This window comes from Leptonychotes weddellii, chromosome X, assembly GCF_054177405.1.
Source record: "Leptonychotes weddellii isolate Sample4059 chromosome X, ASM5417740v2, whole genome shotgun sequence".
Classification (NCBI taxonomy): Eukaryota; Metazoa; Chordata; class Mammalia; order Carnivora; family Phocidae; genus Leptonychotes; species Leptonychotes weddellii.
The window spans coordinates 55,372,162-55,389,346 of record NC_138385.1 but is presented as its reverse complement, the minus strand read 5'-3'; the positions used below and the strand labels follow the sequence as shown (position 1 = coordinate 55,389,346).

General features: G+C 36.0%; 1 protein-coding gene across 5 annotated transcripts in view; it reads right to left on the bottom strand.

Moving 5' to 3' along the window:
- ABCB7 (ATP binding cassette subfamily B member 7) overlaps positions 1-17,185 on the bottom strand; it is a 166,071-nt gene that overhangs the window by 14,926 nt on the left and 133,960 nt on the right. For 4 of the 5 annotated variants that reach the window (XM_006726885.3, XM_081808630.1, XM_081808631.1 and 1 more), the window contains 2 exons: positions 16,071-16,174; positions 12,056-12,163 (listed from right to left, as the gene is read on the bottom strand). In XM_006726885.3, coding sequence (XP_006726948.1) covers positions 12,056-12,163; positions 16,071-16,174 — 212 coding nt within the window. Of the gene's footprint in view, positions 1-5,410; positions 5,557-12,055; positions 12,164-16,070; positions 16,175-17,185 lie in introns of all 5 variants that reach the window. The other variant, XR_014141277.1, reaches the window with a different exon arrangement.

Genomic DNA, 17,185 nt, shown 5'->3' with positions numbered 1-17,185 from the left:
GATGAATACCCAACTTTTACATCAACATGGATGGGACTGGAGGAGATTATGCTAAGTGAACTAAGTCAAGCAGAGAAAGTCAATTATCATATGGTTTCACTTATTTGTGGAACATAAGGAATAGCATGGAGGACATTAGGAGAAGGAAGGAAACAATGAGGGGGGGATCAGAGGGAGAGATGAACCATGAGAGACTATGGACTCTGAGAAACAAACAGGGTTTTAGAGGGGAAGGGGGTGGGGGGATTTGTTAGCCTGGTGATGGGTATTAAGGAGGGTACGTACTGCATGGAGCACTGGGTGTTATACGAAAACAATGGATCGTGGATCACCACATCAAAATCCAATGATGTATTGCATGGTGACTAACATAATAAAATTAAAAAAAAAAAAGTATGACAAAAAAAAGATGATGTGGTATATATATACATTATAGAGTATTACTCAGCCATCAAAAATTGAAATCGTGCCATTTGCAATCACGTGGATGGAACTACAGGGTATTAAGCTAAGGAAAATATGTCAGTCCGAGAAAGACAATTATCATATGGTCTCACTGGTATGTGGACTTTAAGAAACAAAACAGAGGATCATAGGGGAAGAGAAGAAAAAATAAAACAAGACGAAATGAGAGAGGGAGACAAACCATAAGAGACTCTTAACCTTAGAATACAAACTGAAGTTTGCTGGAGGGGAGAGAAGTTAGCAGGATGGGGTAATTGGGTGATGGACATTGGGGAGGGTATGTGTTGTAATTAGCACTGTGTATTATATAAGACTGATGAATCACAGACCTGTACCCTTGAAACAAATAATACATTATATGTTAAAAAATAAATAAATAAACTATTGGGACTTTTCACGTTAAAAAGCTTCTGCACAGTGAAGGAAACACATGACAAGACTAAAAGGCAACCTCCAAAATGGGAGAAGGTATTTGCAAATGACATACCTGATAAAGGGGCAGTATCCAAAATCTATAAAGAACTTATCAAACTCAACACCCAAGAAACAAATATCCAGTTAAAAAATGGGCAGAAGATGTGAACAGACATTTTTCCAAAGAAGGTATCCAGATGGCTAACAGGTGCATGAAAAGATGCTCAACATCTCTCACCATAAGGGGAATACAAATCAAAACCATGGTGATATACCATCTCACACCTGTCAGGATGGGTATAATTAACACAAGAAACAACAGGCATTGGCGAGGATGTGGAGAAAAAGGAACCCTCTTACACTGTTGGTGGGAATGCAAACTGGTTCAGCCATTCTGGAAAACAGTAGGAAGGTTCCGCAAAAAGTTAAAAAGAGAACTACCCTACCATCCAGCAATTCCACTTGTAGGTATTTACTGAAAGGTTACAAAAATACAGATTCAAAGGTGTACATGCACCCCGATGTTTAAAGCAGCAGTATCAACAACAGCCAAACTATGAGAAGAGTACAAATGCCCACTGACTGATGAATGGATTATGAAGATGTGGTATACACACAGGCATTGCACATGCACGCGCTTGTGCACGCACACATACACACATACACACACTGGAATATTACTCAGCCATCAAAAATAATGAAATTCTGCCATTTGCAAGGGTGTGGATGGAGGTAGAGAGTATTATGCTAAGCGAAATAAGTCAGAGAAAGACAAAAAGCGTATGATTTCACTTGCATGTAGAATTTAAGATAGAAAACAGATGAACATGGGGGGAAAAGTGACAAATCAAAAAACAGACTCTTAACTATAGAGAACAGACTGAGAGATGCTGGAGGGGAGGTGGGTGGGGGGATGGGTATTAAGGAGGGCACTTGTGATGAGCACTGGGTGCTGTGATGAATCACTAAATTCTATCCCTGAAACTAGTATCACACTCTACGTTAAGTGGAATTTAAAAACTTGAAAGTAAAAAAATACATATATAAAAAAGTATAATCAGGAAAGTCATGTTCCCTTTCCTATCTCTTCTACTTCTTTCTATCCCCACTCCACAAGCAGTCAATGTCTTTAGTTTCTAGTTTATGCTTCCTGAGTTTGTTGTTGTTATTTTCTCTTTTGCTAATAGTTCTTTTTATTTGGCACTGATATACAAAAATGAAAGGCTTTAGTATATTTTATGTTAATCAAACTCTTAAACACTGTTCTGAATTGCCTTAGTATAGTAATAATTAATATCCATGATCATACCTCTGAGCCAGTGAAAGACTGTGAATCATCAAATACTAAATTCTTTCCAGCTCAATTTAGGACAATACCATTTTTTGTAATTTTTTATTGAAATATAATTGACATACAATGTTATATTACTTTCAGGTGTATGACATAGTGATTAGACAATTGTATACATTATTCAGTGCTGGTCACGGTAATGTAGTCACCATCTGTCACCATAAGGCATTATTATAATATTATCGACAGTATTAATTATGCTATACTTTTCATCTCCATGACTTATTTATTTTGTAAGTGGAAGTCTGTACCTCTTAATTAGAGAACAAACTGGTAGTTGCCAGAGGGAAGGTGGATGAGAGAATGGGCAAAATGAAGTGGATTAAGAGGTACAAACTCTAAGTTTCTTTTTTACAAAAATAAGTAAATATAACATATTACTGTTTTTCCCCATCCTCCTTGCAAATAGCAGCACACAATAGATTGTGAATTGTTCTTTCTTTCATTTAACAATGTATCTGGACCTCATGCCATATAAAACTCCCTTTACTCTTTTTTCTTAACAGCATTTGTCCTTATTTTAAAAATGCTTCATTTTCCATGACCTGTGACGATATTAATTATATAAGTTGCCTTATGCTCTTTGCATTGTCTACATTTTCTACTGAGTTCCTTTTTTTTCTGCTTGTTTAAGAGGTCTTCCTTTATTATGCACTGACAATAATGGAGCATTAGAAAACTGACTGGAAACTCTACATGCATGGGAACGGGATTTTCAACTGTGGGGTTTCACTGAAGGATGATCATATGGATACATGGTCATTTTTGCTGGGGTCTCCAAATACAAATATCTTTTTTTTCTGGGGCTACTTGTGTTTTCTGCAGAGAATTCTTCAATTATCTCCTGATGAAGGAAGGAGTGGTGATAGTAGAAATAAATAAATGGTTAGCAAGGTTCTTGGAGTCAGTGGCAGAAGAGGCTCTACTGTCTTCTTTTTTGGTGTGTTTTGATTTCCAGTTAATCTTCCCCATCTTTGTTCATGTGCTTGATAGTTTCCTGTCTAGAGCCTCTTTGACTCCATTTCCTGACAAGTCAACCTACAGCCTCTTGCAAAGGCTGGGGAGCAGGAATCACCAGGTTGTGGGGGTAAGGAGGGACCTTGAGAATTCTATTTCTTATGTAGATGTAACATTAATACTACAAGGCACTGCTGACAGAACATATGAGATCACATAAGTTTCAGTAGAAAATGAAAGCCTCTGATCTTCATAATCAAGCAAATACAGAATTATCAAATTATAAACATAAAGATATTTTAGATACATGTGCTATAATCATTAATAAATTAGTTCCAATTATAATCCAAACTTCAAGTGGCAATGTTGTGATATAACTGTAGATACTGTCAACCTCATGGCATGAGACAAGAGCGTACAAGCTTGTTCAAGTACTTTTACTATTTTATAAGACTATCTGCATGCCTGCATACAATGGAAAGGTTAGTAAAAAAGCACCAACAGCAGATTTTATTTCAGATTCTCTTTTTAATTTTTTTCCTCCAAGTTTTTATTTAAATTCCAGTTAGTTAACACATAGTGTAATGTTAGTTTCTGGTGTAGAATTCAGTGATTCATCACGTACATACAACACCCAGTGCTTATCACAACAACTGCCCTCTTTTGAACATCAATTGGATATTAAAGTATATTTACAACATTTCATATTTAAGGCATTGTGGTATATAATCATACTGAAAACAATTAGTTTATTTTCTAATGAATGTAAGCACTTATGAAAAAACCAACAAAAAGATCTAGGGTTGCTCAAGTACACACAGGTAAGACTAATAACTATATGTATGTATATAAAACACATATATACAAACACATACACACCACTTTATATGAGGTGTGAAAAATTCTCTCTCAATAACTGAATATAGAAAGCACATGGGAATGCTTTTTCTCTCTCAACATCCAGTATTCAGGCTTTCAAAATGATAAAGAACTGAAGGTTTATTTATTAGAAGGGAAACATAATCATAGAAAAGGCTAAATGGAAGGTGAAAAACTGAACAATATTAGAAATAACCAAGTACTAGGATATGGGAAAATATATCCTTACAAAGAGTGGAGAAAGGGAAAATTATCACAATTTTTAAATCTACCAATCACTATAGTGGTATTCTGAGTTGATCAGAACATTTAGATAGTACACTCTTACAGTAAATCCCTCAGAAGGGATAAAGCAGGCTATCCATTTCCCCAGGAGGAAAAAAATGAAAATAATCATGTTTGCAAGTGACTATTTTATGGTAATTTTCTTTTAGACATCAAGGGTATGTGCAGATATTAGAAAAAATAAAAATAGAAAATACAAAAACAATAATGAACAATGATTCTGTACAAAGCAAAACTGAATGCAAAAAATTATTTTATATATACACTCTCTAAAACCTGATTCTATCATATGAGGCTTTAAGGCTTTCCTGATAGAAGTTTGCTTTTAATACTTCAATGAAAAGGGAGTTAATAGTTTATTTCTTCTTGGAAGAAAAATGCCTTTGTTTTCCCATCAAAAGGAAGTAAAAATGAAGTCCTACCAGGATTCAATCTCATTTAAAGAACACAAATTCTGCATTTTTCTTTAGAAACAATATTTAAGTTCTTTGTGTTTGTGACAATTTCCAATGTTCTTCACGTACTAAACTTTTTTCTAATTGAACTGCAACTAAGATACAGTGTTATATTAGTGTAAGTTTCAGGTTTAAAATACAATTATTCAACAATTCTATAAATTTCCCAGTGCTCATCAAGTGAAGTGTACTCTTATTCTCCTTTATCTATTTCACCCATCCCCCCACACACCACCCCTCTGACAACCACCAATTTGTTCTCTGTATTTAAAGGGTCTATTTTTGGTGTCCCTTTTTCTTTGTTCGTTTGAATTGTTTCTTAAATTCCACACACGAGTGAAATGGTATGGTATTCATCTTTCTCTGACTGATATCATTTATCATTATACCCTCTAGGTTCATGCATGTTGCTGCAAATGGCAAGATTTCATTTTTTTTATGGCCAGGTAATACTCTTCCTTATCCATTCACCTACGGATGGACACTTGAGATGCTTCCATATCTTGGCTATTGTAAATAATGCTGCAATAAACATAGGGGTGCATATATCTTTGCAAGTTAGCAGTTTCATTTTCTTTGGGTAAATACCCAGTAGTGGAATTACCTATTTTCAAATTTTTGAAGAACCTCCAGTTTGTTTTCCACAGTGGCTGCACCAATTTGCATTCCCAGCAACAGTGCATGAGGGTTCCTTTTTCTCTGTATCATCGTCAACATTTCTTATTTCTTGTGTGTTTGATTTTAGCCATTCTGAAAGGTATAAAGTGATATCTCATTGTGGTTTTAATTTGCATTTCCCTGATGATTACTTATGGTGAGCATCTTTTCATGTGTTTGTTGGCCATCTATATGGCTTCTCTGGAAAAATGTATATTCAAGTCCTCTGCCCATTTTTTAAAATCAGATTATTTGTTTTTTTGGGTGTTGAGTAGTATAAGTTCTTTATATATTTTGGATATTAAGCCCTTATCAAATATATCATTTTACAAATATCTTCTCCCATTCAATAGGTTGCCTTGTAGTTCTGTTGATGGTTTCTGTCATTATGCAAAAGCGTTTCAGTTTGGTGTACTCACAACAGTTTAATTTTGCCTGATTCTCCCTTGCCTGAAAAGACTTACCTAAAAAAAAGTTTCTACAGCCAATATCAAAGAAATTATTGCCTATGTTTTCTTCTAGAATTTTTACAGTTTCAGGTCTCACATTTAGGTCTTTAATCCATTTTAAGTTTATTTTTGTGTATAGTGTAAGAAAGTGATCTGGTTTCATTCGTTTGCATGTAGCTGTTCAGTTTTCCAAGCACCATTTGTTGAAGAGACTCTTTCCTCACTGTATATTCTTGCCTCCTCTGTCATAGATTAACTGACCATATAAGTGTGGGTTCTTTTCTAGATTCTCTATTTTCTTCCAGTGATCTATGTGTCTATTTTTGTGCCAGTACCATACTTATCACAGCTTTATAATATATCTTGAAATCAGGGATTCTGATACATCCTGCTTTGTTCTTCTTTTTTGGATTGCTTTGGCTATTTGAGGTCTTTTGTGGTTCCATCCAAATTTTAAAATTATTTGTTACAGTTCTGAGAAACATGTTGTTGGTATTTTGAAAGGGATTACACTGAATCTGTATAGATTGCTTTGGGTAGTATAGACCCTTCACCAATATTAATTCTTCTAATTCATGAACAAGAAATATCTATTTGTGTCATCTTCAATTTCTTTCATCAATATTTTATAGTTTCCATGGTACAGAACTTTCATCTCCTTAAGTTTATTCCTAAGTATTTTATTAATTTTGGTACAAGTGTAAGTGAGATTGTTTTAATTTCTCTTTCTGCTACTTCATTATCAGTGTGTAGAAATGCAGTAGATTTCTGTACATTAATCTTGTAATCTGTGACTTTACTGAATTCATTTCTATGAAAAATTTTACTTCTTCCTTATGAATTTGGATGCCTTTTATTTCTTTTCTTTCTTTTTCTTGTCTCATTTCTGCAGCTAGGATTCCTAGTACTCTATTAAATAAAAGTGAAAGTTGACATTCTTTCTTGTTCCTGTTAAGAGGAAAAGCTCTGTTTTTCACCGAGTATGATGTGAGCTGTGGGTTTCCATATATGGCCTGATGATGTTGAGGTATGTTTGCTTTAAACCTACTTTGTTGAAAATTTTTATCATGAATGGACGCTGTACTTTGCAAATGATTTTCCTGCATCTATTGAGAATAACATATGGTTTTGTTCTTTTCTCTTATTGATATGACCTATTATATTAATTTATTTACAAATACTGAATCACCCTTGCATCCTGGGAATAAATCCCACGTGATCGTGGTGAATGATTTTTTAAAATTTATTGTTGGATTTGGTTGGCTAATATTTTGTTGAGGATTTTTGCATCTATATTCATCAGAGATACTGGCCTGTAGTTTGCTTTTTTTGTAATATCTTTATGTGGTTTTGGTATCAGGGTAATGCTGGCCTCACAGAATGAATTTGGAAGCTTTCCTTCCTCATCTATTTCTTGGAATAGTTTGAGAAGAATAGGTATTAACTTTTATTTAAATGTTTGGCAGAATTCACCTGTGAAGCCATATGGTCCTGAACTTTTGTTGGGAGTTTTTTTTTTGTTTGTTTGTTTGTTTTTTAAAGATTTTATTTATTTATTTGAGAGAGAGAGAGCACATGAGATGGGGGAGGGTCAGAGGGAGAAGCAGACTCCCTGCTGAGCAGGGAGCCCAATGCGGGACTCGATCCAGGGACTCCAGGATCATGACCTGAGCCGAAGGCAGTCGCTTAACCAACTGAGCCACCCAGGCGCCCATGTTGGGAGTTTTTTGATTACTGATTCAATATCATTTCTAGTAATTGGTTTGTTCAAATTTTCTATTGTGTCCTGATTCAGTTTTGGAAGGTTATATATTTCTATAATTTATCCATTTCTTTTAGCTGTCCAAATTGTTGGTATACAGTTTTTCATAGTATTCTCCTATCATCTTTTGTATCTTTTGTATTTCAGTGTTCTTGGCTGTTATTTCTTCTCTATTTCTGAATTTGAGTCCTCTCTCTCTCGGTAAGTCTGGCTAAAGGTTTATCAATTTTGTTGGTCTTTTCAAATAACCAGCTCCTGGTTTCATTGATCTATTCTATTTTGGTTTTTTTAGTCCCTATTTCATTCATTTTTGCTCTAATCTTTATTTCTTCCTTCTACTGACTTTGGGCTTTTTTGTTGTTCTTTCTTTTCTAGCCCCTTTAGGTGTAAGGTTAGGTTGTTTATTCAAGATTTTTATTCTTTCACGAGATAGGCCTATATTGGTATAATCTTCATCTAAGAACACTTTTTGCTGCATTTCAATGACTTAGAACCATTGTGTTTTCATTTTCATTTGTCTCCATGTATTTTTTGATTTCTTCGTTGATTCTTTGTTGATCCATTGGTTGTTTAGTAGTATGTTGCTAAGCTTTAAGTGTTTGTGTTTTTTTCCATATTTTTCTCACAATTGATTTTTAGTTTTATATCTTTTTGTTTGGGAATGATGCTTGATGTGGTTTTATCTTCTTAAATTCAGAGACTTGTTTTGTGCCCTAATATGAGATCTGTTCTGGAGAATGCTCTGTGTGCACTTGAAAATAAGTGTATACTGTTGTTTTTTGATAGAATGTTCTGAATCTATATGATGTTAATTTCATCTGGTCCAATATGTCATTCAAAGTCACTGTTTCCTTTATTTTTCTGTATAGATGATGTACCCACTAATGTAAGTGGGGTGTTAAAGTCAATTATTATTGTATTAATTTCTTCTTTTATGTCTGTTAACACATGATGTTTTTGGGTGCTCCCATGTTGGGTGCACAAATATTTACAACTATTATATCTTCTTCCTGGCTTTTCCCCTTTATCATTATGTAGTGTCCTTGTCTCTTGTTACAATATTTGTTTTAAAGCGTGTTTTGTGCAATAGAAGTATTGCTCTCCTGGCTTTCTTTTCACTTCTACTTACATGGTAAATGTTTGTGTCTTTCCTTTCAATCTCCATGTGTCTTTAGGTCTGAACTGAGTCTCATGTAGGTAGCACTTAGATGGCGCTTGTATTTTTTATCCATTCAGTCATCCTATGTGTTTTGATTGGAGCATTTATAGTCCATTGACAGTCAAAGTAATTAATGATAGGTATGTAGTTACTGCCATTTTGTAACTTGTTTTATGGTTTTTTTTGTAGTTCTTTTCTTTCCTCCCCCCATCTTCCCCTTTCCCTTGTGATTTGATGGCTTTCTTCAGTGTTATGCATGGATTACGTTCTCTTTACTTTTTGTGTATCTACCACAGGTTTTTGCTTTGTGGTTACCATTAAGTTCATATATAATATTTTATGCATATAACAGTCTATGTTAGGTTGATGGTCAGTTAAGTTTGAAGTCATTTTTAAAGTAGTAAAATTTTACTTCTCCCACATTTTATGTATATCATACTTTACATCCTTTTATGAATCTCTTGATTACTTTTATAGATATAATTTATTTTGTTTTTCTGCTTTAACCTCCATACTGGTTTTAAAAGTGATTAATACACCATTTTTATTATATGTTTGCATTTACCTGTGAAATTTTTTCCTTTCATAATTTTCTTACTCCTAATTATGGCCTTTTCTTTCCAAAGATTTCCCTTTAATTTTTCTTGAAGGCTGGTTTAACGGTGATGAACTCCTTGAACTTTTATTTGCCTGGAAAACCCTTTATCTCTCCTTGTATTCTGAAGATAGCCTTACTGTGTAGAGTATTCTTGGTTACAGGTTATTTTTCTATTAGTAGTCTGAATATACCATGCCACCCCTGTCTGGCCTATGAAGTTTCTGCTGAAAAATCAGGTGAAAGCCTTAAGGGGTTTTCCTTGTATATAACTGTTTTCTTTTCTCTTGATGCTTTTAACATTCTCTCTTTATCACTACTTTTTGCCATTTAGTTATTATGTGTCTTGGTGTGGACCTCTTTGGGTTGATTTTGTTGTGAGTTCTGTGTACCTCCAGAATCTGGATGTCTGTTTCCTTCCCCAGGTTAGGAAAGTTTTCAGCTATTATTTCTTCAAACAATTTTTCTGCATCCTTCTCTCTCCTCCTTCTGGGATTGCTATAATGTGAATGTTATAATCCTTAATGATGTTCCTGGGTTCCCTTAATCTATTCTCATTTTTTATTATTCTTTTTTCTTTTTGCTGTTCAGCTTGATTCTTTTCATTACTCTTTCTAGCTCACTGATCCATTCTTCTGTCTCCTCTAATCTGCCATTGATTCCCTCTAGTGTAGTTTTTTTTTTTAAAGATTTTATTTCTTTATTTGACAGAGAGAGAGAGAGCGCGCAATCAGGGAGAGCAGCAGAGGGAGAGGGAGAAGCAGGCTCTTCACTGAGCAGGAAGCCCAATGCAGGGCTCCATCCGAGGGATCATGACCTGAGCTGAAGGCATATGCTTAACTGACTGAGCCACCCAAGTGCCCCCCACCTAGTGTATTTTTAATTTCAGTCATTAAGTTCTTCATCTCTCATTGCTTCTTTTTTATATTTTCTATCTCTTTATTAAAGGTTCATTGAAATTCTCCACTCTTCTGTCTAGTCCAGTGAGTATCTTTATGACCATTAATTTGAATTCTTTATCAGGCATATTGTTTATCTCTGTTTCAATTAGTTCTGTTGCTTTACTTTTGTCCCATTCTCTCATCTGGGACATATTCATCTGTCTCCTAATTTTGCCTCTTTGTGTTTGTTTCTATGTATTAGGAAATTCTGCTAAGTCTCCTGATCTTGAAAGTAGTGGCCTTATGAAGAAGAGGTCCTGTGGTGTCCTGTAGCATAATGTCCACTGTTCACCAGAACCAGGAGCTTCAGGTGTATCATCTAGTGAGTTGTGTGTACCCTACTGCTGCGGCTAAGCTGTCATGCCTTCAGTCATTAGATGCAATGGTCCACTTTTCAGTTTTTTACTATTTTTTCAAGATTTTTTCACTACCAGGCAGGGTTTGGTCCCTGTGCTGTTAAGGGAAGAGTCTGGGGCCACTGTGGGCTTGTAATTCAGTAGTGTGAGCAGCCAGACCAGATGCCTGTTCTCAGCCCCTCTGCCTGGGCTGCAGTCCTATCAAATTGCGGTGTGTTCTCCCTCTGTTGCCCCCGAGAGGCTTTCATTGGTGGGCGGGGCCTGTAGTCAAACCAGATGCCTGGCCCCAGTCCATGTGTTAGGGCTGCAGTAGCATCAACCTTTAGGGTGCTCTTCTTGCCTTTTCCTGACAGGCTTTTGATGGTGGGTGGGGCCAACAGTCAGACCAGATGCCTGCCCAGTCTGTCTGCTGTTGCCGCAGTTGCACTGCTGTATGTGGTTATCTTCTCCTCTTCTGTCTCCCCAGGACAGGAGTCACTTTGGAGTGGTGCAGGTCCCTGCCAGGGCTGCTTGCAATATGTGTCTTGGCAGGAACTGCTTTGAAGGGATGCTTGCTAAGTGGGGCAGATCCCCAGAATGCAGGATGTGGTGTATGTTGTGTTGGCAAGATAGGTGGAAGAGTGTTCCTGCTGATTCCTGTAACTGTCTAGCTATCTAGGCTGGGGGTGGGGGCAGAGAAATGGATGCCCACTAGCTCTTCTGTTCTTAGAGAAATCTCCTAAAGATCTCTGCCCCTCCAGCACACATTCTGAGATTAGTAAATAAATGTCCTTCATGTGTACACCAGGCACTTTTCAAACTGCTGCTTCTATGCTATCTTGGTAGGTTTTTTTTTTGGTTTTGCTGGCTCTTTAAGGCCAAGCCTCAGTTTCTAATTGCTCTGTGGGCCTCCCACAGCTAAGCCAGATGATTTTTAAAGCACCTGGCATTATGTTCCACTGACTGTAAAAACTCAGAAAGTTAAGCCCCATAACTTCTTAAAGCCTAATATTTTGGGGACCTGTCTTTCCAGTGTAGTTTCCCCTCCTGCCTAAGATGCCTGGTGTGGGATCTGCTCCTCTCCCTTTTCCATGCTTATGGTGTTCCTTCCATTCATGGTTAATCTCAGTGGGATTTTGGTTCCAGACTGTGTCTGCCCCTCCTACCCTTTTCAATGTGGCCTCCCATCTGCAGTCAACTACAAAGTCTGTTCTGCCAGGGTGTTCTTGTGTTATTTGCACTGATGTGATTATCTAGATGTGTCTGTGGGACAGGTGAGCTCAGGATCCTCCTATTCTGTCATATTCCCCCAAATCCCCCACATACTAAACTTTAAAGTTAAATCTCTTACCTGGTCCAAGACAATGATTTCATCTGCATCAACCACTGTTGACAATCTGTGTGCAATGAAAATAGAAGTTCTGTGTTTGACTGCATCCTTCATTGCACTAAGAATAGTCTGCAAGTTTGACAAGAAGAGCAGGAAAAAAGATTAGGTAAATGCAAATTAAAATAATCATATATTTCTTAAAGGAACATATAAAATGCCAATGAATTTTTTATTTTTTTACTATTTTTTCAAGATTTTATTTATTTATTTGACAGCGAGATAGTGAGAGAGGGAACACAAGCAGGAGGCATGGGAGAGGAAGAAGCAGGCTTCCCGCGGAGCAGGGAGCCTGAGGCGGGGCTCAATCCCAGGACCCCAGGATCATGACCTGAGCTGGAGGCAGATAAGCTTAACGGCTGAGCCACCCAGGTGCCCCTGAATTTTTTATTATATAAACTTTATATCACAAGCATATTCGACCTAATCTAGTAATTACTAAGAGGAGAAAACTGATCAAAAAGGGAAGGCAAATATGACATTATCATGGAAAAAATTATCTTTTAGATAGGCAACATTTCTTTAAATTAGAAAGACTCAGAGAAGGTGGATATTTCTATACTTAAAAATAAACAAATAAACAATAATGATGAATCCAGTGATATCAGGAACATAGCTGGGTATGATGTTTATCTGGCCAATGAGAACAAAAATAAAATGAGATAGGACTCAAGTGATAAGATGTAGAAAATTTCAAATCAATAGAAAGATAGGAGATTCAAAGGGTACAAGAACATTTGCTTTTCATTAGTTCAAACTCAGAGGACAGAAAGGGCAACAAAGACAACTGTGTATGGTAACTTGAGCAAACTTCCTTTTCAAAAGTATTCTGACTTCTTTATCCATCATCAATTGATGGACAGCTGGGCTACTTCCATATCTTGGCTATTGTAAATAATGTTGCTATACACATAGGAGTGCATGTATTACTTTGAATTGGTGTTTCTGTATTTTTTGGGTAAATACCCAGTAGCACAATCACTGGATCGTACAGTAGTTCTATTTTTAACTTTCTGAAGAACCTCCATTCTGTTCCCCAAAGTGGCTACACCAGTTTGCATTCCCATCAACAGGGCACCAATGTTCCTTTTTCTCTACAACCTCGCCAACACCTGTTGTTTCTTGTGTTTTTGATTTTAGCCATTCTGACAGGTATGAGGTGAGATCTTGTAGTTCTGAATTGCATTTCCCTGATGACAAGTGATGTTGAGCATCTTTTCATGTGTCTGTTTGCCATTTGGATGTATTCTTTGGAAAAATGTCATTTATGTCTTCTGCCCATTTTAAAAATTTATTAGAAAGTTTTTATTTAAATATACAATGAAAAATAATTCAGCCATAAAAATAAAAAAAGAATGAAATCCTGCCATTTGCAATGACATGCACGGAGGTAGAGAGTATAATGCTAAGTGAAATATGTTAGTCAGAAAAAAAAAACAAATACCATACAATTTCACTCATAATAATAATTTAAGAAACAAAACAAACAAGCAAAGGAAAAAAGAAAAAAAATGAGACAGAGACAAATCAAGAAACAGACTCTTAAGTATAGAAAAGAAACGAATGGTTACCAGAGGAGAGATGGGTAGGAGGACGGATGAAATAGGTAATGGGAATTAAGGAGTACAATTGTTGTGATAAGCACTGAATAATGTATGAAATTGTTGAATCACTATATTGTACACCTGAAACTAATATAACACTCTATGTTAACTATACCGGAACTAAAATAAAATTAAAAAAGAACAAAAACCCTTATATCATAATGAACTAAAAAAAAAAAGAAAAACAGCAAGAGGATGGAAATGGTTACACAGAGAGCAAAGCTGTCATTTTAGAAGACAGTGTAATAAAGCTGAGAATGAAATGTCTAGCTCCATTTCCCCTTGCCCCAGAAGCAAGGACAGCTTCCTCCCAACACCTCTGGCCTTTCCTGAACACAAGCATTCTATGCAGGGCACATTGAAATGGTGTGGGACTATCTTTGTCAAAATAATTCTGAAGAGTAAGTTTTTAGAATGCTTTTTTTCCTCCAAAATATCCAAGATCCGGAAGAAATAGGCCAGCCTCCCCAGTTATAAACAGAGGGAATGACTCTGAGACACCGGCCCTGAATAGCCAACTGAATAAAGAGCAAAAGGAAGGAAATGGGGGGAAAATATTCTGACTTCTTAATTCTGGAAAACACTTTTTATTACAGTATAATTAACAGTGTTATATTAATTTCAGGTGTACAATATAATGATTCAATAATTTTATACATTACTCAGTGCTCATCATGATCAGTGTACTCTTAATCCCCTTTATTTCACCCATCCTCCCACCAACCTCACCTTTGACAACCACCAATTTGTTCTCTGTATTTAAGAATCTGTTTGGAAAACACATTTTTATTTACTGCCTTTAAAGTGTAAGAGAGTTGTATATATATTCAGCTATACTTAGAAATCTGGGTCTAAGTATAGCTAGCAGGATGGAAATAGCAATGTGTGGTTGGGCATATACCCAATGGCTCCCTACAGATATTTCTAAACATTGTACTTATTAAAGGAATAAAATTATCAAGAGTAGATGGCTACCCAGGAAGGGAAGACCTTATATTTTACTAAGGCAGACGGAAAATCAAATGCAGGGCCAATTCTAAGAAAAACTGTGATGTTTGTGGGGACTCATCTTCCTTATTCTCAAGAACTTAAGCTCTGACATCCTACTAAGTGCTATGGAACTTTTAAAAAGGCCCATTAAAATTTACCAAATATTGTGGTAACTCATTCCCTTGGGGGGTTCTCTACTAGCTCTTAATGGGTTATGCTCTGTGATATAATAAAGCTACATGACTCAAATAATGACTGTTAGGACTTTTAATTTGTGGTAAACATGGATAATACATTTGTAAGTATAAAGTTCTTGTAAGCAGATTCCTACTCTGCCTATGAATAGGAGAGGGAGAGAGAGGGGGAAGGGACAGAAGGAGAAGGAGAGGGAGAGAAAGAATCTTAAGCAGGCTCCACGTCCATTGCAGAGCCCTATCCTGGACTCCATCTCACAACCCTGAGATCATGACCTGAGCCTAAATCAAGAGTCAGACGCTTAACTGACTGTCACCCAGGCGCCCCAGGGTTCCCTTTAAATATAACAAATCCTTATGCTAAACAAGTCACTTAGATATTAAACTGTTTTAAACATATGGCAGATCGAATAATATGACCTAAAACTTAATGACATATGCAAATATAATGCCATACATGCTGCAAAGCTGAAATTAAGCCTATCCTTCAACACTGGGTTTTTTCTATATATTTGAGTAAAATGTAGATGAATGGAGGTAACTGACAGATAGAATCTGCCTATCTTCAGTTCTAGATTAAGGGAATCCATTCATGAAATTATCATTATTGTTAAGACTTTTATATTTAATGCAAAGATGTTGTTATGAAGTCTAATGTAGTTGCTGAGTTGTACCACAACATCAAGTGTTACAACTTCTTGGTGCTGCACAGTATTTTTTGTGAAATGAATATAAATTTATACCAGCACCACAGGCTGTGTGTGCCTGACTTGTACTTTAGTGAGTTGCTCCATAAGTGCAAGGTTTTCTGGTGTGTACTGTGTCACAATCACTTACATGACCTATTTTCATGAGTGTTAAGTAGCAATAGCAGAAAAACTAAAACATTCTTCCTTTATCAGCAGATTAGGCAATTCTTACAAGCTTTACAAGATGTAAGGATAACACAATAGTCACAAGGTTCCAAAAGGAGACCCTTTTGCAAATGGACTTAGCAATGTGATAGTTCAATGCGACCTGGCATTCTTATCATCAACACTTGCTATATGGGGACAAAGGGCCAGGTATATTGCCCTACAGTATCTCCTAAAGTTCATTCAAAATAGAAAAGAATGTAGCCATTTTACTGAAACTTTCAAGGAGAAAAGTTAAGCATTGAGAATTGAGTTCTGCATTTTCATCATCATTTACCTCTTCAGTAATTGAATCTAATGATGAAGTGGCTTCATCATAGAGAATGACTGCAGGATCCTTCAAAATGGCTCTTGCAATTGCTACTCTTTGCTTTTCTCCTCCTGGTAAAGAAAAATTTAGTTTAAGGAAATATAATACAAAGACATATTTTATGTTTCTAGTATTTCCACTGATCATAACCATGAAGCAATGCTTTCAACATGTACTTCTACTCTGACCACTGTTCAGTTTACTCAGAAGAGTATAAGTTCATATATGATATCCTTTGACAAACTATATACCCTGGAACATAAATATAACTCTGGATTCTGACTTTGTGGCAGGCGAAGAAAACAAGGAGGAGCGGTAACAGCTTCGATTCCACAATTATTCCTCTCACCGAGAATATGCTCATTACATGTGTTACTTTATATTACTTCCCAACGGACAGCAACCAAAGATAGAAAAATTTCAATATTAGAGAATCAACAAAGCTAAAACCAAGTTTAGTAACTGAAACCTGGCAATTTGAAAACATGAAACTATGAATATCTATATTTATTTCTTAACAAAAATGTATCTATCATTCAGCCAGTATTCTTCTCAAGGATTCTTTTGACAGATATTATTTTCACAGCACTCTTCAAAGTTAAAGGTGTACACTAGATACCTCTAATTTCACCTTAGTTATTTGCTTTGGGTCTCTAGAACAGCAGAATTTTAAAACAGAAAGGAAACAGAGGCCCAGAAAGGTTTAGTGATTTGCCCAAGATCACAGAGCAACTTCCAGTGGAATCTGGACTAGACCTGACTCCCAGTTCAATGCTCTTCCTATCATAATATGCAAGCCCGTATTTGTTCCTAAATATACTCTAGTGAAAATAAACCAATCTTCCTTTCCTCACTGGGACGCTTAAAGGTCTAAGGTCATCAATCTTAAATAGAACTATAGATGGAAGTATAGAGGATAATGGTTTGCTGAATATGTCTCCTTTGGCTTCTTTTCTTTTTCCATTATCCATTAATTTATCAATGTCTGAAAAAACTTGTATTTTTCAGTTTCAGTAACCCCTTCAGGAAAAAAGCTCCACCTATTTATTATCTGGTACACCAAATATTGTTTCAGTTTTATT